The sequence below is a fragment of the Scyliorhinus canicula genome, chromosome 8 (assembly GCF_902713615.1).
Source record: "Scyliorhinus canicula chromosome 8, sScyCan1.1, whole genome shotgun sequence".
Taxonomy (NCBI): domain Eukaryota; kingdom Metazoa; phylum Chordata; class Chondrichthyes; order Carcharhiniformes; family Scyliorhinidae; genus Scyliorhinus; species Scyliorhinus canicula.
In genome coordinates this window covers 170,251,642-170,273,702 of record NC_052153.1, presented here as the reverse complement: position 1 = coordinate 170,273,702, position 22,061 = coordinate 170,251,642, and the positions used below count along the sequence as shown (strand labels likewise).

Sequence of the window (22,061 nt, the reverse complement as noted above, 5' to 3'; positions counted from 1 at the left end):
TCCCAGGTCGCTGCGCGGCATAGCAGCGACCGATTTGGCCTGGCAGACGGACGAAAAATTGCCCTTCTTCCCGCAGCTCTTACAAAGGGCGGAACGGGCCGGGCAGCGCGGGTGGGGGTGTTTGGCAAGCCCACAGAAATAGCAGCGGGGCCCCGCGGACTTGTCGGGGCGTCCCGCGGTGCAGGCCTGAGGGGGGTCGGGAGCGGCAGATGGCGGTGGGGAAGTGTGCCAGGAGGCCCACGGCGCTGCTGTGTGGCTGGGGCATAGGCGCGGGCGTTTAGGTCGGCGACCTCCAGGGAGGTGGAGAGAGTCCTTGCCTCAGTTAAGCTGAGGTCATCTTTTTCCAGCATCCGCTGGCAGATAGCGGCAGACTGCATCCCAGCCACGTAAGCATCTCTGATCAAAAGTTCCATGTGCTCAGTGGCTGAAACTTGGAGGCAGGCGCAATTCCTCCCCAGGACAGCGAGGGCCCGGTAAAAATCGTCTAAGGACTCACTGGGGAACTGTTGTCTGGTAGCCAGCAGATGTTGGGCGAACACTCGGTTTACCGGCTTAAGAAGTTGTCCTTTTAGCTTGTCCAGGGCCATGTCGTATTCTTTTTCTTCCCCTATCATCGCGTAGGCCGCCATGCCCACGCTGGAATGGAGAATATGAAGCTTCTGTGCCATGGTGGGGGGGGGGGCTGCTTGCGGACGCCAGATAACTATCGATACACGCCAGCCAATGCTTGAAGATGTCCAATGCGCTCGGAGTTTGCGGGCTGATGCGGAGGCATTCGGGCTTGATCCGGAGCTCCATCTTCAAATTTCTAGCAGATTAAATTGATGTACCATCAATTGAACGCGAGACGAGTTGCTGAACAAAAGTTTGGCTTTAATCAGCTAGATGTTAGCCCTGCGGTCGATTGCAGTAGAAGGACGACCGCCGGGAGTACTGGGTATTTATACCCCGCCCTGGAGACGGGGTTAACTCAGCCTCTCGACCAATCGGGGAGCCGTCACATGACTGGTCTCAACCAACCGGTCGAGAGGCACATGACCGACCAGGACCAATGGTAAGCCGGTGTTCTGCACCAATGGCAGGCAGCTATGCTAATCATACCACCACACTCTACTTGCAGTGTGGAGCCTTACTTTCTTGGGACATAACATTCAGAAATTCTTGATGCACTGTGGAACGGCTGTGTGGACCTCTGCTTCTGTTGTCCATGCTCTCATCAAGTGACACTCTGGGCTGGATTTTCAAACTGGATCCCAATGCCTCTGAGACAGTTTAAAATGTTCAAAATGAGGAGGAAGGGCACAGAGTACCTGCTCGCCACCAAATCATGGTCCATTAAGCTCCTTTAGAAACTTGTTAAGGAGTCGGAACATTCTGGAAGGTGTTTTAAAATTTTGATTTCAGCTCACAAATACCGTCTGCCGCACATTAGTGCACAGCTGTCGGGATTACTGCAGAGCCAAAGGAAAATTCTTCTTATGATGATTAAAGTTACGGGCCTTCAAGTAACCCCACCCAGATTGCGCACATTGCCTTTTGCCCAGTCAACCTTCAGGTCAATAATTTATCCTCCTGGCCCTCTGACGAGCTGCTCTCTTCGGAAAGGCAGCGTCTCAACATGGCTGCCATCTGCCTTTGCAACTGGTGTTATGCAGGCAACTCCCTCTTCCTGGACGAGGTCGGGCCATTGAGTGGGCACCTCGGATGTCTCCTGCCGAATTGGGGCATCTATATTTAAAAATAGCGCCGCAGCAGTGGTGCACTTCAGGTCGTTCAGGACCTGGAATTCATCTGGGTGCCAAGTTCCCGACTCTTGATTTGAAAATCCTCTTCCCTGTATGAGGAGCGCGTCTCACAATCGCAAAGCTCAAATTCCGCCCGTCATTTCTTCTCCCCTGTAATAGCAAGGTCGGGACATCTCGTAGGCAGCTTGCAGAAAGCACATGGACCTTATTTAATTTTAAAATGGTGTTGTACTGTCAACTTTACAGCAACGCAAAACCTAGTCCTGTTTTTGTTTTTTAGATTTTGAGAAGGTTTTTTTTTAATGTTTTTCTGATGTGAGGCGGCAGTGAGCTCACTGCACGATTGGAATTTGAGAGATAAAGTGGAAGGCTGAGCTAAGAGCATGTTCAGTGACTTGATGCTGAGATTAGAGTCTGCAGTTCTGAATCTGGAGCAGGCGATGACCTTGTTTGATAGTTGTGCAGTATTATACCTGGAAATGCGGCCAAGGAAAATCATCCTGTGCAGAGAAAATAGTTGATCGCAAATCGGGTGCAGACCTCCATGTTTAGTTGGAACTGATTACCACGGTTACCGTCGAAATATGTGCAGCATATGTCACGTGGTGAAAACAAAATTGAATGATTATACTGGTGAATTTAGTGTAAATGCCATTATAGTCTTCACTGGTGTTCTAACAACACAAAAAGTCACTAAAGTACAGACATTGATTGAGACAAAAAAGTTCCTGGCAACATAGTTTTAATCGTAGCAAAATACTGCAGATGCTAGAAATCTGAAATACAAATAAAAACTGCTGGAAAAACTCCATTCTGACAGCATCTGTGAAAAAAGAAACAGATTTCTTTTTTAAATGTTTTTTTAAGTATCCAATTATTTTTCTTTCCAACTAAATGGTAATTTAGCGTGGCCAATCCACCTCACCAGCACATTTTGGGTCGTGGGGGTGAAACCCACGCAGACACGGAGAGAATGTGCAAACTCCACACGGACAGTGACCCAGGACCGGGATTCGAGCCCAGGTCCTCAGCGCCGTAGTCCCAGTGCCAGCCACTGCAGGACGTGCCGCCCCTGAAAGAAACAGAGGGCGAGATTCTCCGCACTCCCGACGGTGCGGAGAATAGCGTGGCTCGTAAAATTTTACTGCCACGCTGTTCCGACGCCCTCCCGCTATTCTTCCCCCCTCCCCACGCCCAACTCCCGACACGAATCGCGGCCGCCGTTTTTTTACGGCCGGCGGCGATTCACAGCTGATGGATGGGCCGGGTTCCCAGCCCTTTACGGCTGTTTTTACGAACGGCAAACACACCTGGTCTGGCCGTTCGTAAAAACGGCCGTAAACTCTCGCTTTTTATAACCATGGCACCGATTGGCACAGCAGTACCACGGCCGTGCCAAGGGTGCCATGGGCCCGCGATCGTTGGGCACCGATCGCGGGCAGCGGGCCCGATGCCCGCGCACTATTTGTCTTTCCGCCGCCCCACAGTATCCATTCGCGGGGCGGCTGAGAGGCATCCCGGCCCGCGCATGCGCGGGTTTCGCGCAAATATGCGACGATGTCATCCGCGTATGCGCGGGTTGGAGTCTTCCAATCCGCGCATGCGCGGCTGACGTCATATGACGCGTCAGCCGGCGCTAACTCTGGCAAGCGGGCTTAACGAAATTCGTTAAGCCCGTGATGCCGGAGTTTACGGCGTCGGGATGCTAGCCCCGACCGGGGACCAGAATCGGTTCCCGGTCGGGAAGGGGGGGGCTGGCGTCAAACCCGCCCGGATTTGACGCCAGCCTTACGATTTCTCCCCATATGGGAGAATCTCGCCCAGAGTTAATGTTTCAAGTCGGTATGACTTGTTGTTATAATACAATGAATCGTTATAAAGGCAGAAAGACAGGCAGTTTACCACTCACCTATTTTATTTTCCTTTGTCCCGTCTTATCTGGATGTTAGGCACCTCTGGCTCGTTAGTCCCATCGCTGGATATGTGCATCAGCGTCGTATCTCATACCATATTTGATTGAATGTATACAGCCCAGTGTCTGTTTGTGTGCTCAGATATTGAGTGCCGGAGATGTGTGTGAAGCAGGGGGTGGGGCGATCCAGAGTAACAAGGTTGGCTGTGCAGATTCATACGTGCTAGCAAATATTCTGCGGCGCGCACACGCTATCCAACACACATCCAACATGCATGCAGCACACGCACGCAGGGAGTATTGTGCACAGGTGATGGTCTTTACTTTACCATCAGGAGTAGGAATTCTGATTGATGAATAACTCTTCCCCCCAGTTGAGAAACACCAATACCACATTACAGTTAAGTGTTCACTTAAAATTGTCGCTGCCTTCTTGAAACGTGCAGCTTCAAGTGAAATAACTTGAAGCAAATCAGATTTTCCCATTAAGCCACAGTAAGAGCTGCAATTAGTTTCCATAGGACCTTTCTCATCAGGAAAAATCAGGAAAACATACCCTGTAAATTGGGATATTTTGCATTGCTGAATTACCACATCCGTAAATGAAATAACTTTTAAAATAAAATAAATTAAAAAATATAAAAAGAAGTATGCCTACTTCCTGCTCGCCACATATCCTGCTCCTTGGCTGTCCTTCTCATCAGTTCCCTCTCCCGAAGCCTCGCTGGAGGTGAGTGCCGAGAGAGAGGAAGAGCAGCTTTGACTTGCTGGAGAGGTGGCAACAGGATGGGTCGGAAGCCACAGGGAGGAGCAGAGGCCGGAAACCAGAGGGTCGGCAGTGACAGGGAGGGTTAAAATGTGGACGGGGTCATGGGCCAGAGTGTTGGCAAGACAGAGGGTCAGGGGCAGGAGACAGCTCCAAAATGGCGCAGATCGGGGTACACAATGCTATATCCGACCTGGCACGAAAGGACTTTATAATGAAACTTCTGACGCTAAACAAGAATGAGGGCCCATTAACTGACTGGTGTGAACGTGGAATGACATAAAATGAGGCAACTTTAAAACGGGGACTTACTGTGCCTCTGCTGTTGTCACATTGACCAACATGAACATTGGGCTTTTCTTGAATTGTGCAGCTCAGCACCACCGCACACATTGCAGACTGTCACTGGCCCATCATGAGAACCATTACCACTGCGTTTTCCAGGAAGCATTGAGGTGACCATGACGTAGAAATGAATACTGCATGTGTTTGAGCTGTTACTCAGAGGAGAAAGACAGACGGGCTGGAGTACTGTTCCAGCGTCTCCTCCCATTTTATTGTTGTCCAAAAGAATTCAGCACTGTGGGAGGGGCAAAGTTTTTTTTTGTCCTGATCACCTGTGTCTCTACCACACAAATAGAACGTCTTTCCTGAAATCTCTCCTTGTAAGGAGCCACCTGAATTGACTAAGGGTAGAGAGGTCCAGCACACGTCCATAGCTGCTAAGACTTACGGACGCGGGGGTACTGCTGGAACCATGTCACTTCCTGCAATTTGCCGAACCAGCGTCATTGTACCCATCAAAGTATGGGCGGCAGTGTTAGCTGCCCTCCTGTGACAGGGCTGCCTGGCACAGTTATCGGGTTATCAAGTTTTTCATTTTGGGTTGACTCAGTTACAGTTTTCATTGACAGACATGTCGCCTTGCAGCCTCCTGAACCAGTTGATGAGAAAGCTGCAGCTATACTAACTTGTCATTGAGCACCCCAGAATATATCTTTTAATTTATTCATTAGAAAAGATTCAGTGAGTGCAGCAGTGCATCCAGGCAAGGTAATTTGCAATAGTTTATTGACGGCATTAAAGCATTTATCGATGTTTCACTTACAGTAGTAGATTTGTTTAAGCCATGGATCAGTATGAAGTCCAAACAAAATGATGCAAATATTGACTGCAGTTTGTTTCACGATAAAAATATATTTTTAAAAATCTAAACCTCACAATTGGCTGAAGTGCTCTCAAATAGAGGAGGCTAGTTGGTCTGAATTTCTTCTCCAGTCTGTGCTTGCAGGTGTGTATGTGCATATGTGTGCGTGTGTTTGCGTGTATGGGTGTGTGCATGTGTGTTTTTCTGTGTGTGTGTATGTGTGCGTTTTTGTATGCAAATGTGTATTTCTGTATGTGTGTGAGTATGTTACTGCATGTGTGTGCTTGTTTCTGTATGTATGTGAATGTGTGTTTCTGTACGTACATGCGTGCGTGTTCATTACATGTGTGTTTCTATATTTGTGCGTGTTTCCATATGTTTCTGTTTGTGTGTGTGTATGTTTCTGTTTGAGTGAATGTGTGTGTTTCTGTTTGAATAAATGTGTGTTTCTGTATGTGTGTGTGTGTTTCTGTATGTGTGAGTGTGTATTTCTGTATGTGTGCGAGTGTGTGTTTCTGTATGTGTGTGAGTGTGTGTTTCTATGTGTGTGGGTGGGTGTTTCTATGTGTATGAGTGTGTATTTCGGTGTGTGTGTTTCTGTATGTGGGTGAGTGTGTGGGTGTTTCTGTATGTGTGTGTGCGTTTCTCTGTGTGTGTGTGTATCTGTATGTGTGTTTGTGTTTCTGTGTGTGTGTGAATGCGTGTTTCTGAATGTGTGTGAGTCTGAGTGTTTCTGTACGTGAGTGTGTGTGTTTCTCTGTGTGTGTGTTTCTGTGTGTATGTGAGTATGTGTGTGTTTTTGTGTGTGTGTGTGTGTGTTTTTTTTAAAATAATTTTTATTGAAAGTTTTTTACAAAATATATAACAACAAACAGTAAAAAAACAACAATAAAACAACATAATAAGCATAACACCCCCAAGACCGTAACAACGCATATATCGAGCCCCCCCAAACCCGGTAAAAAATAAAGAGAACTTGAAAATAAATAAAATAAAATAAACATAGTCAACACCCCCCCCCCCCCCCCCCCCCCCCGCCCCCGGGTTGCTGCTGCTGTTGACCTAGTTCCCTATCGTTGAGCCAGAATGTCGAGGTAAGGCTGCCACCGCCTAAAGAACCCTTGTACCAATCCCCTCAGGGCGAATTTGACCTTCTCCAGCTTAATGAAACCCGCCATGTCATTGATCCAGGTCCACACTTGGGGGTCTCGCATCCTTCCATTGTAGCAAGGTCCTCCGCCGGGCTACTAGGGACGCAAAGGCCAGAACACCGGCCTCTTTCGCCTCCTGCACTCCCGGCTCCACCCCAACCCCAAACATCGCAAGTCCCCAGCCTGGCTTGACCCTGGATCCTACCACCCTCGATACTGTCCTCGCCACCCCCTTCCAGAACTCCTCCAGTGCCGGGCATGCCCAGAACATATGGGCATGGTTCACTGGACTCCCCAAACACCTGACACACCTGTCTTCGCCCCCAAAGAACCTACTCATTCTAGTCCCGGACATATGGGCCCGGTGCAGCACCTTGAATTGGATGAGGCTAAGCCGTGCACATGAGGAGGAAGAGTTGACCCTCTCCAGGGCATCCGCCCATGTCCCATCCTCGATCTGCTCCCCCAGCTCCCCCTCCCGCTTAGCCTTTAGCTCCTCTACTGACGCCTCCTCCACCTCCTGCATTACCTTGTAGATATCAGATACCTTCCCATCCCCGACCCAGACCCCCGAAAGCACCCTGTCCGTCACCCCCCTCGCGGGCAGCAAATGGAATCCCTCCACCTGCTGCCTAGCAAACGCCTTTACCTGCAGGTACCTGAACATGTTCCCCGAGGGGAGCTCAAATTTCTCCTCCAGCTCTCCCAGGCTCGCAAGCCTCCCGTCAATGAACAGGTCCCTCAGCTTTCTGATGCCCGCTCTGTGCCACCCCAGGAACCCACATCAATGTTCCCCAGGACAAACCGATGGTTCCCCCTTAGCGGAGCCTCCATCGAGCCCCCCACTCCTCCCTATGTCGCCTCCACTGCCCCCAAATCTTGAGGGTAGCCGCCACCATCGGGCTCGTGGTATACCTCGTAGGAGGGAGCGGCAACGGCGCCGTTACTAGGGCCCCCAGGCTTGTGCCTCCACAGGACGCCATCTCCAACCTTTTCCATGCTGCCCCCGCCCCCTCCATCACCCACTTGCGCACCATTGACACATTGGCTGCCCAATAATACCCCGAGAGGTTGGGTAACGCCAGCCCCCCACCATCTCTGCCCCGCTCCAAGAAGACACTCTTCACCCTCGGGGTCCCATGCGCCCAAACAAAGCTCATGATGCTGCTAGTCACCCTCCTAAAAAGGCCCTAGGGATAAGGATGGGCAGGCACTGAAACAGGAACAAGAACCTCGGGAGCACTGTCATTTTGACGGACTGCACTCTACCCGCCAGCGACAGCGGCACCATGTCCCACCTTTTAAATTCCTCCTCCATCTGCTCCACAAGCCTGGTAAAATTAAGCTTGTAGAGAGTCCCCCAACTCCTGGCTACCTGCACCCCCAGGTACCTAAAACTCTTCACTGCCCTCTTAAACGGGAGCCTACCAATTCCCTCCTCCTGATCACCCGGGTGCACTACAAACACCTCGCTCTGACCCAGATTCAGCTTATAGCCCGAGAAGCCCCCAAACTCAGCCAACAGCTCCATCACCCCCGGCAATCCCCCCACTGGGTCCGCCACATACAGCAGCAGATCGTCCACATACAGCGATACCCGATGTCCCTCCCTACCCCGCACCAGACCCCTCCACCTCTCCGACTCCCTCAACGCCATAGCCAGAGGTTCAATTGCCAGTGCAAAAAGCAAGGGGGACAGGGGGCACCCCTGCCTGGTCCCACGGTAGAGTCTGAAGTACTCTGACCTCCTTCCATTAGTAGCTACACTCGCCATCGGGGCCTCATAAAGCAACCTCACCCATTTGATGAACCCCTCCCCAAATCCAAACCTCTCCAGCACCTCCCACAGGTACCCCCACTCAACTCTATAAAAGGCCTTCTCTGCATCTAGCGCCACCACTATCTCCGCCTCCCCTTCAACCGCCGGCATCATAATAACATTTAACAACCTCCGCACATTCGTGTTAAGCTGTCTTCCCTTGACAAATCCTGTCTGATCCTCATGTATCACCCCTGGCACACAGTCCTCTATCCTGGTGGCCAGGATCTTCACCAGCAAATTTTTTTTTTTACATAGAATTTACAGTGCAGAAGGAGGCCATTCGGCCCACCGAGTCTGCACCGGCTCCTGGAAAGAGCACCCTACCCAAGGTTAACACCTCCACCCTAACCCCATAACCCAGTAACCCTATCCAACACTAAGGGCAATTTTGGACACTAAGGGCAATTTATCATGGCCAATCCACCTAACCTGCACATCTTTGGACTGTGGGAGGAAACCGGAGCACCCGGAGGAAACCCACGCACACACGGGGAAGATGTGCAGACTCCGCACAGACAGTGACCCAAGCCAGAATCGAACCTGGGACCCTGGAGCTGTGAAGCGATTGTGCTATCCACAATGCTACCGTGCTGCCCTTAGCGTCCACATTGAGGAGCGAGATTGGCCTGTATGATCCACACTGCAGGGGGTCCTTATCCCATTTCAGGATCAAAGAAATCAGCGCCCGTGACATTGTCGGGGGCAAAGCCCCCCATCCCATGCCTCATTGAAGGCTCGCACCAACAAGGGGCCCACCAGGTCCGCATACTTTTTATAAAATTCCACCGGGAACCCATCCGGCCCCGGCGCCTTCCCTGACTGCATTTGACCAATCCCCTTGACTAGCTCCTCCAACTCAATCGGCGCCCCCAGCCCCTCCACCAGCTCCTCCTGCACCCTTGGGAAACGTAGCCTGTTCAGAAAGCTCTCCACTGTGTCTCCGCCTTTCTGGTGGTCAGCAAGTCGAACTTGGCCTGCAAACTACGCCGTTCCCCCAACAATCCCTCTTCCGGGGCCTCCGCGTACCTCCTATCCACATCTAGGAGCTCCCCCACCAGTCTCTCCCTCTCCCTCCTTTCCCTATGGGACCGGATGGAAATCAGCTCCCCCCGGATCACTGCCTTCAGAGCCTCCCAAACCATCCCCACCCGGACCTCCCCCGTATCGTTGACCTCAAGGTACCCCTCAATACTTCCCCAGACCCTCCTACACACCTCCTCATCAGCCAGCAACCCCACGTCCAGACGCCACAGCGGGCGCTGGTCCCGCACCTCCCCCATCTCCAGATCGACCCAGTGCGGAGCATGGTCTGAAATTGCTATGGTCGAATACTCGGCATCCTCCACCCTCGGGATCAATCCCCTGCTCAGAACGAAAAACTCTATTCGGGAGTAAACCCTATGCACATGGGAGAAAAAGGAATACTCCCGCGCCCTCGGCCTCCCAAACCTCCAGGGATCCACCCCTCCCATCTGGTCCATAAACCCCCTCCGCACCTTGGCCGCCTCCGGCCTCCTACCCATCCTTGAACTGGACCGGTCTAGTGGGGGATCCAGCACCGTGTTAAAGTCTCCCCCCATGATCAGGGCCCCCCCCCCCCCCCCCCCCCCCCCCCCCCCCCGCCTCCAGGTCCGGAATGCGGCCCAACATACGCCTCATAAAGCCGGCATCATCCCAATTCGGGGCATACACATTTACCAGCACCACCTTTTCTCCCTGCAGCCTACCCTTCACCATAAGAAACCTGCCCTCCTTGTCCGCCACCACCTCAGACGCCTCGAACGCCACCCTCTTCCCCACCAGAATCGCCACACCCCCCGGTTCTTCGCATCTAACCCTGAATGGAAAACCTGCCCCACCCACTCCTTCCTCAGACGAACCTGGTCCGCACCTTCAGGTGGGTCTCCTGGAGCATAGCCACGTCCGCCTTCAGCCCCTTCAAATGTGAAAATACCCTAGCCCGCTTAACCGGCCCATTCAGCCCCCTCACGTTCCAGGTGGTCAGCCGGATCAGAGGGCACCCCGCCCGCCGACCAGCCATAGCCCATCGACTGCTCGCCCCAGGCCAGCACACCCCGCCCGACCCGTTCCCCATGACGATAGCGCCTCCCCTCCACCCCCCCGGCCCACACCAGCTCCTTCCTGGCCATTCCAGCAGCAACCAGGTATCCCCCCCCCCCACCCACCCACCCAGGCTAGGACCCCTCCTAGCCGCGACGCACCCTCCATGGTACTTCCGTGAGCCAGCTGACTTCTGCTGACCCCGGCAACTCCCGCCGAAATCCGACCCCTCCCGACATGGGGTCATCCCCCCTCCTGCCACTCCTCCTTGGCACCGCTCCAGCGCGAGGAAAAACCAGTAGAGACCACGCCCCCACCGCCAGCTCCACCCCTCCTGCCCCGCAGCGCAGGAAACCAAAGGAAAGCCCGTGCTTTCACACTGCCCCACCCCACCCTTCTGACGCAGCTCCCAAATACCAGCTCCACCCCATCCCCCAGCCCCATACAGAAAAAAACCAAACCCCCAACATCCCCCGCATAACACAAAACTATACCCAACAGAACCACCCGGAAACAGAGCAAGAACCAGCATAGAAAAAAACGTATCAAAATTACAACAGCAACAGCAAAAACAGCAACAACCGTAGTACACAAGACCCCGCAGTCCCCAAACCCTTGTTCGAGTCCAACTTCTCCGCCTGCACAAAGGCCCACGCTTCCTCCGGGGACTCGAAGTAGTAATGCCGGTCCTTATATGTTACCCACAGACGCGCAGGCTGTAGCATTCTAAATTTAACCTGCTTGTTATGAAGCACCGCCTTCGTCTGGTTAAACCCGGCCCGCCGCTTAGCTACCTCCGCACTCCAGTCCTGGTAGATTCGCACTACCGAGTTCTCCCACTTGCTGATCCTCTCCTTCTTGGCCCAGCGCAGCACACACTCCCGGTCACTGAACCGATGGAACCGCACCAGCACCGCCCGCGGTGGTTCATTCGCCTTGGGCCTCCTGGCCAGCACTCTGTGGACTCCCTCCAGCTCCAGGGGCAGATGGAAAGACCCCGCCTCCACCAACGAATTCAGCATCGTGGCCACATAGGACGGCAGATCCGACCCCTCCAACCCCTCCGCAAGGCCCAGGATCCTCAAATTTGTCCGCCTCGTGCGAAAGTCCAGCACCTCCAAGTGGTCTTGCCACTTTTTATGAAGTGCATCGTGCATCTCCACCTTCCCCACGAGGACCACGACCTCCTCCTCCCGATCAGCGGCCTGCCGCGCAACTCCTGAATGGCCGCCCCTTGGGCTGTCTGGGTCTCAAGCAGCTTGCTGGTAGTCGCCTTCAGGGAGTCCAGCAACTCAGCCTTCAGCTCCGCAAAACAGCGCAGGAGAGCAGCTTGCTGCTCCTGCGCCCACTGCCTCCAATCCTCTGGTGCTCCGCCGGCCGCCATTTTGTCCTCCTTCCCCCGCTTTTTCTGGGGAGCTGCTGCCGCCTTTTTCTTTGCCCCACTCCAGGTGAGCACCATAAATTCCGGGGAATATTCCTCCAAGCACCTTCCTCCACCGGGAATCGTCAAAACAGCGCCGTTTGGTGCCCTAAAAAACGGGCCCGAAAGTCCTTTGATAGCGGGAGCTGCCGAACGTGCGGCTTAGCTCCGCATCACCGCAACCGGAAGTGTGTGTGTGTGTTTCTGTGTGTGTGTGTGTTTCTGTGTGTGTGTGTGTGTGTGTGTGTGTGTGTGTGTTTCTGTGTGTGTGTGTGTTTCTGTGTGTGTGTGTGTGTGTTTCTGTGTGTGTGTGTGTGTTTCTGTGTGTGTGTGTTTCTGTGTGTGTGTGTGAGTGTGTGTGGTTCTGTGTGTGTGTGTGTTTCTGTGTGTGTGAGTGTGTTTCTGTGTGTGTGTGTGTATTTCTGTGTGTGTGTGTTTCTGTGTGTGTGTGTGTTTCTGTGTGTGTGTGAGTGTGTGTTTCTGTGTGTGAGTGTGTGTTTCTGTGTGTGTGTGTGTGTTTCTGTGTGTGTGTGTGTGTTTCTGTGTGTATGAGTGTGTTTCTGTGTGTATGTGAGTGTGTGTTTCTGTGTGTGTGTGAGTGTGTGTTTCTGTGTGTGTGAGTGTGTGTTTCTGTGTGTGTGTGTGTGTGTGTTTGTGTGGGTTTCTGTGTGTGTGTGTTTCTGTGTGTGTGTGAGTGTGTGTTTCTGTGTGTGTGTGAGTGTGTGTTTCTGTATGTGTGTGAGTGTGTGTTTCTGTGTGTGTGTGTGTGTTTCTGTGTGTGTGTGTGTTTCTGTGTGAGTGTGTGTGTGTGAGTGTGTGTTTCTGTGTGGGTGTGTTTCTGTGTGTGTGTGAGTGTGTGTTTCTGTGTGTGTGTGAGTGTGTGTGTGTTTCTGTGTGTGAGTGTGTGTTTGTGTGTGTGTTTGTTTCTGTGTGTGTGTGTGAGTGTGTGTTTCTGTGTGTGTGTGAGTGTGTGTTTCTGTGTGTGTGAGTGTGTGTTTCTGTGTGTGTGTGTGTGTGTTTCTGTGTGTGAGTGTGTGTTTCTGTGTGTGAGTGTGTGTTTCTGTGTGTGTGTGAGTCTGTGTTTCTGTGTGTGTGTGAGTCTGTGTTTCTGTGTGTGTGTGTTTCTGTGTGTGTGTGAGTGTGTGTTTCTGTGTGTGAGTCTGTGTTTCTGTGTGTGTGTGTGAGTGTGCGTGTTTCTGTGTGTGTGAGTGTGCGTGTTTCTGTGTGTGTGAGAGTCTGTGTTTCTGTGTGTGTGTGAGTCTGTGTTTCTGTGTGTGTGTGAGTGTGTGTTTCTGTGTGTGAGTGTGTGTTTCTGTGTGTGTGTGAGTGTGTGTTTCTGTGTGTGTGTGTGTGTGTTTCTGTGTGTGAGTGTGTGTTTCTGTGTGTGTGTGAGTCTGTGTTTCTGTGTGTGTATGAGTGTGTGTTTCTGTGTGTGTGTGTGTGTGTTTCTGTGTGTGAGTGTGTGTTTCTGTGTGTGTGTGAGTCTGTGTTTGTGTGTGTGTGTGTGTGTGTGTTTCTGTGTGTGTGTGACTGTGTGTATATATTTATCCTGCAGTATGTGTTTACAGTTATATGTATACACCGAGTGAGGATGGGGACAGCTTCAGCTGTGATGAAGATCCACACTATTGACTCCCACATGGTTATGGCCAATTGGATGAAGGACTTTAGGATGAAGAGCCCCATTTGATAACAATCAATAAGAGAGTCAATGGCTTCAAAAGAGGAGTGATGGGCAGAGAATTGAGAGAGAAGAAACAATGCTACTGAAAGGGGCTTAGTGACAGCATTAGATCAGAAGCAAAATCTCATCCTAACATCTTCACTGGTATATTCCTATTGTCACACTCCCTAATGCCACATATCCAAATGCCACACCCCTTAATACCACAGACCTTAACTCATTCTACACTGCTTAATGCCGCAGCCTCTAATGCCACAGTCCCTAACTAATGCCACACCCCTAATGCCACACCCCTAACTAATACAAACATAGAAAATAGCTGCAGGAGGCCTTTCGGCCTTTCGAAAATGCTCCACCATTCATTATGATCCTGGCTCATCATCCAGCTCAATAACCTGTTCCCGCTTTTCCCTACATCAAGCATAGAATCCCTACAGTGCAGGAGGAGGCCATTCGGCCAATAGAGTCTACACTGACCTTCCAGACGCCCGCTAACTAGGCCGACTCCCCTGCCCTATCCCTGTAACCCCAACCTGTAAATCCTTGGACACCAAGAGACAGTTTAGTATGCCAATCTACTTAACCTGCACATCTTTGTGCTGTGGGGGGGAAACCGGAGCATCCGGAGGGAACCACGCAGGCATGGAAAGTATCTGCAAACTCTCCCAAGCCAGTCTCTCCCAGGGTCCCTGGCGTTGTGAGGCAGCAATGCTAACCACTGTGCCACTGTGCTGCCCCAGTCCTTTGATCCCTTTAGTCTTAAGAGCTATATCTAACTCCTTCTTGAAAACATACAGGACAGGTTTCTCAATAGGCATGCCGTCAGGATTCTCCGTTTCACCAGCTGGTCAATGGGGTTTCAAATTGTGGGGTAGCCCCACGGCGTTGGGAAACCCCCGGGCTGCCGGCAAAATGGAGAATCCTGACTGCGGAGAATTCAGCCCACAGCGTTTTAGCTTCAGCTGCTTTCTGTGGTTGTGAATTCCACAGGCTCACCACTCTTTGGGTAATGAAATGTCTCCTCACCTCAGTCCTTAATGCTTTATCCCATATCCTCTGACTGTGACCCCTGGTTCTGGACTCCCACGTCATAGAGAACATCCTTCCTGCAACTACCAAGTCTAGTTTAGTTAGAATTTTATAGGTTTCTATGACATCACCCCTCATTCTTCTAAACTCCAGCAAATAAAATCCCAACCGACTCAGTCTCCCATCATACATCAGTCCCACCATACCAGGAATCTGTGTGGTAAACCTCGCTGCACTTCCTCTGGAACAAGAACATCCTTCTTCAGATAAGGAGACCAAAATCACACACAATATTCCAGGTGTGGTGTCACCAAGGCCCTGCATAATTGCAGCAACACATCCCTGCTTCTGTACTCGAAACCTCGCTCAATGAAGGCCATTTGCCTTCATCACCGCCTGCTGCACCTTCATGCTTACTTTCAGAGACTAGTGTACAAGGACAACCAATCTCGTTGCACATTCCCCTCTCAATTAATAGCCATTCCAATAATAATCTACCAAAGTGGATAACCTCATATTTATCCACATTATAATTTATCTTAACATGCATTTGCCCACTCACGCAGCTTGTCCAAATCATGCTTAAGCCTCTCTCCATCCTCCTTACAGCTCACCCTCCTACCTAACTTTGTATCATCTGCAATATTATATTTATTCATCTCATCAGTGGTTAGCACTGTTGCTTCACAGCAATCTCCTATCTCTGGATCTGTAATGATTTGATTGGCGCAAATGCTCGCATTCCAAGCATTGTCTGGCATCTTTGACTTTGTCGATATAAATGTTTCTGGAACATATCTCTTCATTCACCTGAGGAAGGAGCAATGCTCCGAAAGCTCGTGTTTGAAACAAACCTGTTGGACTTGAACCTGGTGTTGTAAGACTTCTTACTGTGCTCACCCCAGTCCAACGCCGGCATCTCCACATCATGGCTGCACAGCGCCAGGACCCGTGTTCGATTCCCTCTTGGATCACTGTCTGTGCGGAGTCTGCACGGTCTCCCTGTGTCTGCGTGGGTTTCCTCTGGGTGCTCCAGTTTCCTCCCACAAGTCCCGAAAGACATGCTTGTTCGGTGAATTAGACATTCTGAATTCCCCCTCTCTGTACCCGAACAGGTGCTGGAATGTGGCGACTAGGGGCTTTACAAAGTAACTTAATTCCACTGTTAATGTAAGCCTACTTGTGACAATAAAGATTATTATATTATAATTCCCTGTTTTCTCACTACCTCCTTCTTTAAATAGTGGGGTTACATTAGCTACCCTCCAGTCTGTCGGGACTGTTCCAGAGTCTATAGAATCTTGGAAGGTGACCACCAATGCATCCACTATTTCTCGGGACACTTTTAAAGTATCCTGGGATGCAGAATATCAGCCCTTGGGGATTTATCGGCCTTCAGTTCCATCACTTTTTCCACCACCATTTCCATACTAATACTGATTTCCATCAGTTCCTCCCTCTCACTAAACCCTGTGTTCCCCAAAATTCATGGCATGTTATTTGTGGCCTCCTTACTGAAGACAACCAAAGTATGTGTTTAGTCGGTCAGCCAGTTCTTTGTTTCCCATTATGAATTCCCCTGTTTCTGACTGTAAAGGACCTGCATTTGTCTTTTTCACTTCACATACCTACAGAAAGCTTTTACAATAAGTTTTTATGTTCCCCTTAAGCTTATTCTCATACTCTATTTTCCCCTTCTTAATCAATCCCTTTGTCCTCCTTTGCTGAATTTCTGGCAATTTGTATGCCTCTTCCTTGGATCTAATATCTTTAATTTCCCTTGTGTGCCATGATTTGGCCATGTTTCCCATTTTATTTTTGCGCCAGACAGGAATTGATTCAGTTCATCCATGCTCTCTTTGAATGTTTGCCATTGTCTATCCACCATCATCCCTTTAAGTATCGTTCCCCAATCCATCATAGCCAACTTGCGCTTCTCACCATCGTAGTTTCCTTTATTTAGATTCAGAACTCTAGTATCAGAAACAACTACATCACCCTCCAGCTCGATAAAAAAATTCTGTCATATTATGGTCGCTCATTCCCAAGGGACCCTACACAACTAAATTTCCAATTAGTCTTTTCTCATTATGCAATAACCACTCTAGGAGGGCCTGTTCTCTAATTGGTTCCTATCCCACGCACACAGCAGGAATTCCTTCTCTATGGTATTGTGACTAATTTGATTTGCCCAATCGAGATGTAGATTAAAGTCACCCATAATGACAGATGTTCCTTTATCGCAATGCTCTCTAATTTCCTGTTTAATACAGTTCCCAACATCACCTGTATACAATCCTCACTAACGTTTTTTGCCCTTGGTGTTTCTCAGTTCTACCCATACAGATCCCACATTGTTGGAGCTAATGTCCTTCCTCACTATTGTGTAATGCCACACTTCCTTTTTAAGAAAATATTTTTAATGGAAGTTTTTACATTTTATACACTCTACACTCGTTCAAGGTAGATGCGATGGCTACAATTTAGAAGTTGTTCTTTTTCTGTGCCCCCCCCCCACCACCCCCTTTCCTTCACTATTTCAGCGTCCTTTCCTTATGCCAGACTTCCTAATGCCCCCCAATGGTACACCACATAATGACACAGCCGTAAGAAATGTCACACCTCCAGTGCCAGTGCCACACCTCCTACTGCTGCATTCCTTAATGCCACGCTCCCAAGGTCACACTCATTAATGCCATACTCCCAATACTGTACTCCTTAATATCACACCCCCGAACTAATGCTACAACCCCAATGGTCAGTTCCTACTGCCACACACTGTACTACTACATGTCCTACTGCCACATGTCTTATTGCTGGACACCCTAATGCTGCACTGCCTAATGTCACACCCCCTACTGCTACATCTCCTACCACCATTATACTTATCATGGTTATGCTCAGCCACTATCATAGAAACAGAGAAAAGAAGGAGACCAATGAAAAGTTGCGTAAAGCATAAAGGGAAAGATTGTTCCCAAAAAGTGCATGTTTTTAGAAACTAAAAACCTGTGCTTCTGAATAATGGAGGCGTTTGAACTAGTATGTATACTCTGTGTGTAATGTGCAGATCATCAATCACTGAAAGTACTGAGAGCGTCACACCTTCATTGTATCTCAAAATTATCTTGTCTCCACAGATATCAACAGCTGGCTACTGATGTTTGGGTTCCAACTCCACAATGTTATTCCTGGTTTTCCTGTACCCAGACAGGGGCTGGAAGAACCTTCATATGAGCTTTTAAGATGCCAGGAATGGGATGATGTACCGGTAAGATTCATCAACATTTTCAACAATATGACAGAATGATATAGAATAAGCCCTCTGTCTTCTGAGAGCAGAGTTAATGTTGTGGAGATGATGGGCTGATAACCCAGTTCATCAAGGGGGAAAAGCGGAGTCATCATCACCTCCCTTTATTGTGAGATGGTGCCCTGAACGAACATAAAGTAGCAGCCTCAAGCGATGGTATAAAGCACCTGTTGGGGAAAGAAAGGGACAACTGGGTATAACAGACCTGTCCCTTTTTCATAAAGCTGGGCCTGCATTCTTATCCTCTGCCCCACCCAGAATGAGGGACGGTTGAGACAGTGAGACTTGCTTTACCATTGGCCTGGATTTCCCTCCTCCATCACCACCAGTTTCACCAGAGGTAGCTCCTTTCCCTCCACCCCGCCACATGCAAATGGTGGATTTCCCTCCCACGTGCGCACGCACACACACACACAGCCGTATAGACAAGTTAACTTCTCTGTTACCTTCAGAGGTAGGCTGGCCTGAGCCAAGAGGATCTGTGCAGTAGTCACTGTGGAATTGTTTCCCTATGGTGCGAGATTACTGTCTTCAATGGTCGGAGGTAAATTTAGCTGCTGGCACTATGTGGTGCAAAATATTTATCTCTTCACGAAACGGCGAGAGAAAATAATACAGGCACATTTTACGAGTTTGAAACATCATCATTTCCTTTTCAGCTAATTAATACAACACCGCAGCTGCCAAAACAGATGTTCAGTTGTTTCCATTGATGGTTTTAACGGACGCAACTTATTTAGAAATGATTTTGTCCATAGTTATTTTTCAACGGGAGATTAATTTATTGATTGTCCTATGGCGTTGAAGTGAGTCCTGTGGCTTCTCGCCATTTTCTCACTCCTCTCAGAAAGAGAATCGGCATCTCCTTCCATTACCTTCTCAAATGGTGGCAGCTCTTCATGTATGGGCACTGCGTGATTTTTCCCAGCGGGCTATTTGGCCATGGGGGAAGCAGCACTAACCCGATAAGACATTGGTATTACTTGGTGGAGAGCAGGAGCTCTGCACCCTGCCCACATACCTTCTGTGTGAAGACGTGACATTATCCCTGAACAGCTGAGCTCTCATTTTAAGGTTAAGCCTGCTTTTTCTGAATTTTCCCCAGCGGAGGAAATACTCTCTACTCTATCACACCCTTCAAATCACCTGGAACCCTCTATACTCAAGCCAAGCCTACTCGGCCTATCCTCGTAATTTGAATCTTTTAACCCCGGTATCACTTAGGTGAATCTGCACTTCAGCCCCCTCCAAGGCCACTCCTGAGGGGCACAGCCCAGAACTGAACACAGTGTTCTAGATGGGTCCAAGCAGGGTTTTATACAACGACAGCCCAACTTCAACTCTTTAGACAAAGGCCAGCATTCCATTCGCCTTTGATTATATTTGTTTTACCTGCTCTTCAGTTTTTAGTGATTTCTATACATGAGGCCCTTAATCTTTCCTCTCCGCCACAGTTCCAAGCTTCTCTGTTTCAAACAATCCTGATCCATCTTTCTTAGGACCAAACTGGATGACTTCACAACTCCCCACACTGATTTACATATACTAAGTTGCGTTGACATTTTTTAAAAAATCTGCTTCTGTGGGCAGCACAATGGTTAGCACAGTTGCTTCACAGCTCCAGGGTCCCAGGTTCGATTTCCAGCTTGGATCACTGTCTATGCGGAGTCTGCACGCCCTCCCCGTGTTTGCATGGGTTTCCTCTGGGTGCTCTGGTTTCCTCCCACAGTCCAAAGATGTGCAGGTTAGGTGGATTGACCATGATAAATTGTCCTTAGTGTCCAAAAAGGTTAGGTGTGTTACTGGGTTATGGGGATAGGTTAGTAGTCTGGGCTTAAGTGAGGTGCTATTTCCAAGACCCAATGGGCCAATTGACTTCCTTCTGCACTGTTAATTCTATGACTCTATGATCCTATTTGGAAAGGTATCTTACCATTATGGTTCCCTTGTTAAATAAGAAATACTACATTTAATTTTCAAACGGTAGTTTGTTTATTGTGTTTTGTTTCGGAAAGGTGACTTTTTCTGCACGCACTCAGAAAGTAGTTCTTAAATTATTCTTTTTGGTCTTGTTTCTAGTTTTTGTCTGGAGTGCAACAAACCGTAGCAAGACAAGCAAAGGCTTTTATCGGCCTGGGGAAAATGCCAGAAATTCAGACTGGCAAGCACCAGGCCAGCGGAGAGAAGCCGTGGCTCTGGTTTGGAACGGTCAAGTCTCTGGTTGGCAAGGGTGTTATGCTTGCAGTCCGACAAGGAAAAGTGACGACCAACGTGCTCAACATCGCCAACGAAGACTGCATAAAAGTCGCAGCAGTGCTAAATGGAGCGTACTACTTGGACAATTTACATTATACGATCGAGGGCAAAGACACACACTACTTCATCAAAGCTGCCTCGCCCGAAAGTGACCTTGGCACTCTGAGGCTGACCAGCGGGCGCAAGGCGTTAGAAAACGGCATCAACGTCACTGTTTCCCAGTCCACCACTGTGGTGAATGGCAGGACTCGAAGGTTTGCCGACGTCGAAATGCAGTACAGTGCTTTGTCCCTCCACGTTCGCTACGGGACGACTCTGGATGAGGAGAAGGCTCGCATACTGGAACAGGCCAGGCAGAGAGCGCTGGTGAGCGCTTGGACCAGGGAGCAGCAACGAGTGAGAGATGGCGAAGAAGGGATCAGGTTATGGACAGAAGGAGAAAAGCGACAGCTGCTGAGCGCTGCCAAAGTGCAAGGATATGATGGGTACTATGTACTCTCTGTGGAGCAATACCCAGAGCTAGCAGACAGTGCGAACAATATTCAGTTCTTAAGACAGAACGAAATAGGGAAGAGGTAACACACAGGCTAGTTGGTGGCTGCCAAAGAAATAAACTTAACACTTGTCTTCTCTTTCTGGGAGAACAGAATATTAGATTTGCTGCCCTTCGTTACCACATGGTAAACTGAGGAAACTGAAATATAACTGAAGCTTGAGCTAGACCTCTGTTCAATCTATTTGTAGCACAAGTTCTTTCTAGAGCTGTTGGAACTGGTGGAACTCTTTTTCTGCTCAGCTGGAGCCTAGCAAGTTGGTTACTGCAAAAAGGAATCTTCAAATCACCCTCGATTAAAAACAGGATTGTCAACTGCTTCAAAAAATAATTGTTTACAGTTGAATGCCACTACACTCAGACCCAAGGTTAGACTAACATGTAAAAATAAGCTTAACTGTTTTGTACTTGAACAAATCTGTTGACTGTTTTCTGTTGTTTAAGAAACACTGTATTAAGCATTAGAATCAGCGTCCAGATACAGAAACTAACTGTGTATTATGACATGAGTAACCTTTGCTTACCAGAAGTAGTCTTAATCTTTCCTCACAGTAAGCAATGTAACACATTGGACCTGTGGCACAGAACAGAATCAATGCAGTTTTCCCACTGTACTGTGGAATGGAGGGTCTGCCCCCTGCTTTCAACTGTGCTGCTTTATACAATGACGTTTTGTGCAAAGTAGTATTGACTGTGGCACCAACAGAAAACTACTCTTTTCAATTTTGCAATGCCATGGGCTTTGCCAAGATCACCCTCAACAGCAAAGCGAAGGAATACCTTTTTTCTTTTTTGTAAAGTGTGCGAGGCCAGTACCTTATGGAGTTTTTATATGAATTCCAATTTACTGTTCATCAGATACTAGTCTCAGAAGATGTTAATTTATGTAAAGTGTTTCAAAGAAGTTTATACTTGAAAATAAAATCTTTAAAATACAGTGGCTGTCTTGTAACCTGCTTTTTAATTGGGTGGAAGGCTTGTGGGGGGGGGGGGGGGGGGGGGGGGGTGAGATGGTGTGAGGCCATCCTTTTCACTACAGTTTCTCAGGTTCAAATCTGTCACCCTTTATTAGCTCTTAAAGCCAGTACATACCTTGATTTTTTCTTCAATAATTTTAGAGTACCCAATTCTTGGTGTGAGTTTTTGAGTGTGAAAGAAAGTCGTATTAATAATAATTATTATTATTGTCACAAGTAGGCTTC

General features: G+C 49.2%; 1 protein-coding gene across 25 annotated transcripts in view; it reads left to right on the top strand.

The window, feature by feature from the left end:
* tenm3 (teneurin transmembrane protein 3) overlaps positions 1–21,796 on the top strand; it is a 4,148,867-nt gene extending 4,127,071 nt beyond the window's left edge. For all 25 annotated transcript variants that reach the window (XM_038805737.1, XM_038805738.1, XM_038805732.1 and 22 more), the window contains 2 exons: positions 17,878–18,008; positions 20,130–21,796. In XM_038805737.1, the coding sequence (XP_038661665.1) occupies positions 17,878–18,008; positions 20,130–20,885 (887 nt within the window). In that variant the 3' untranslated portion in view covers positions 20,886–21,796. The remainder of the gene's footprint in view (positions 1–17,877; positions 18,009–20,129) is intronic.
* Positions 21,797–22,061: the final 265 nt, after the last annotated feature.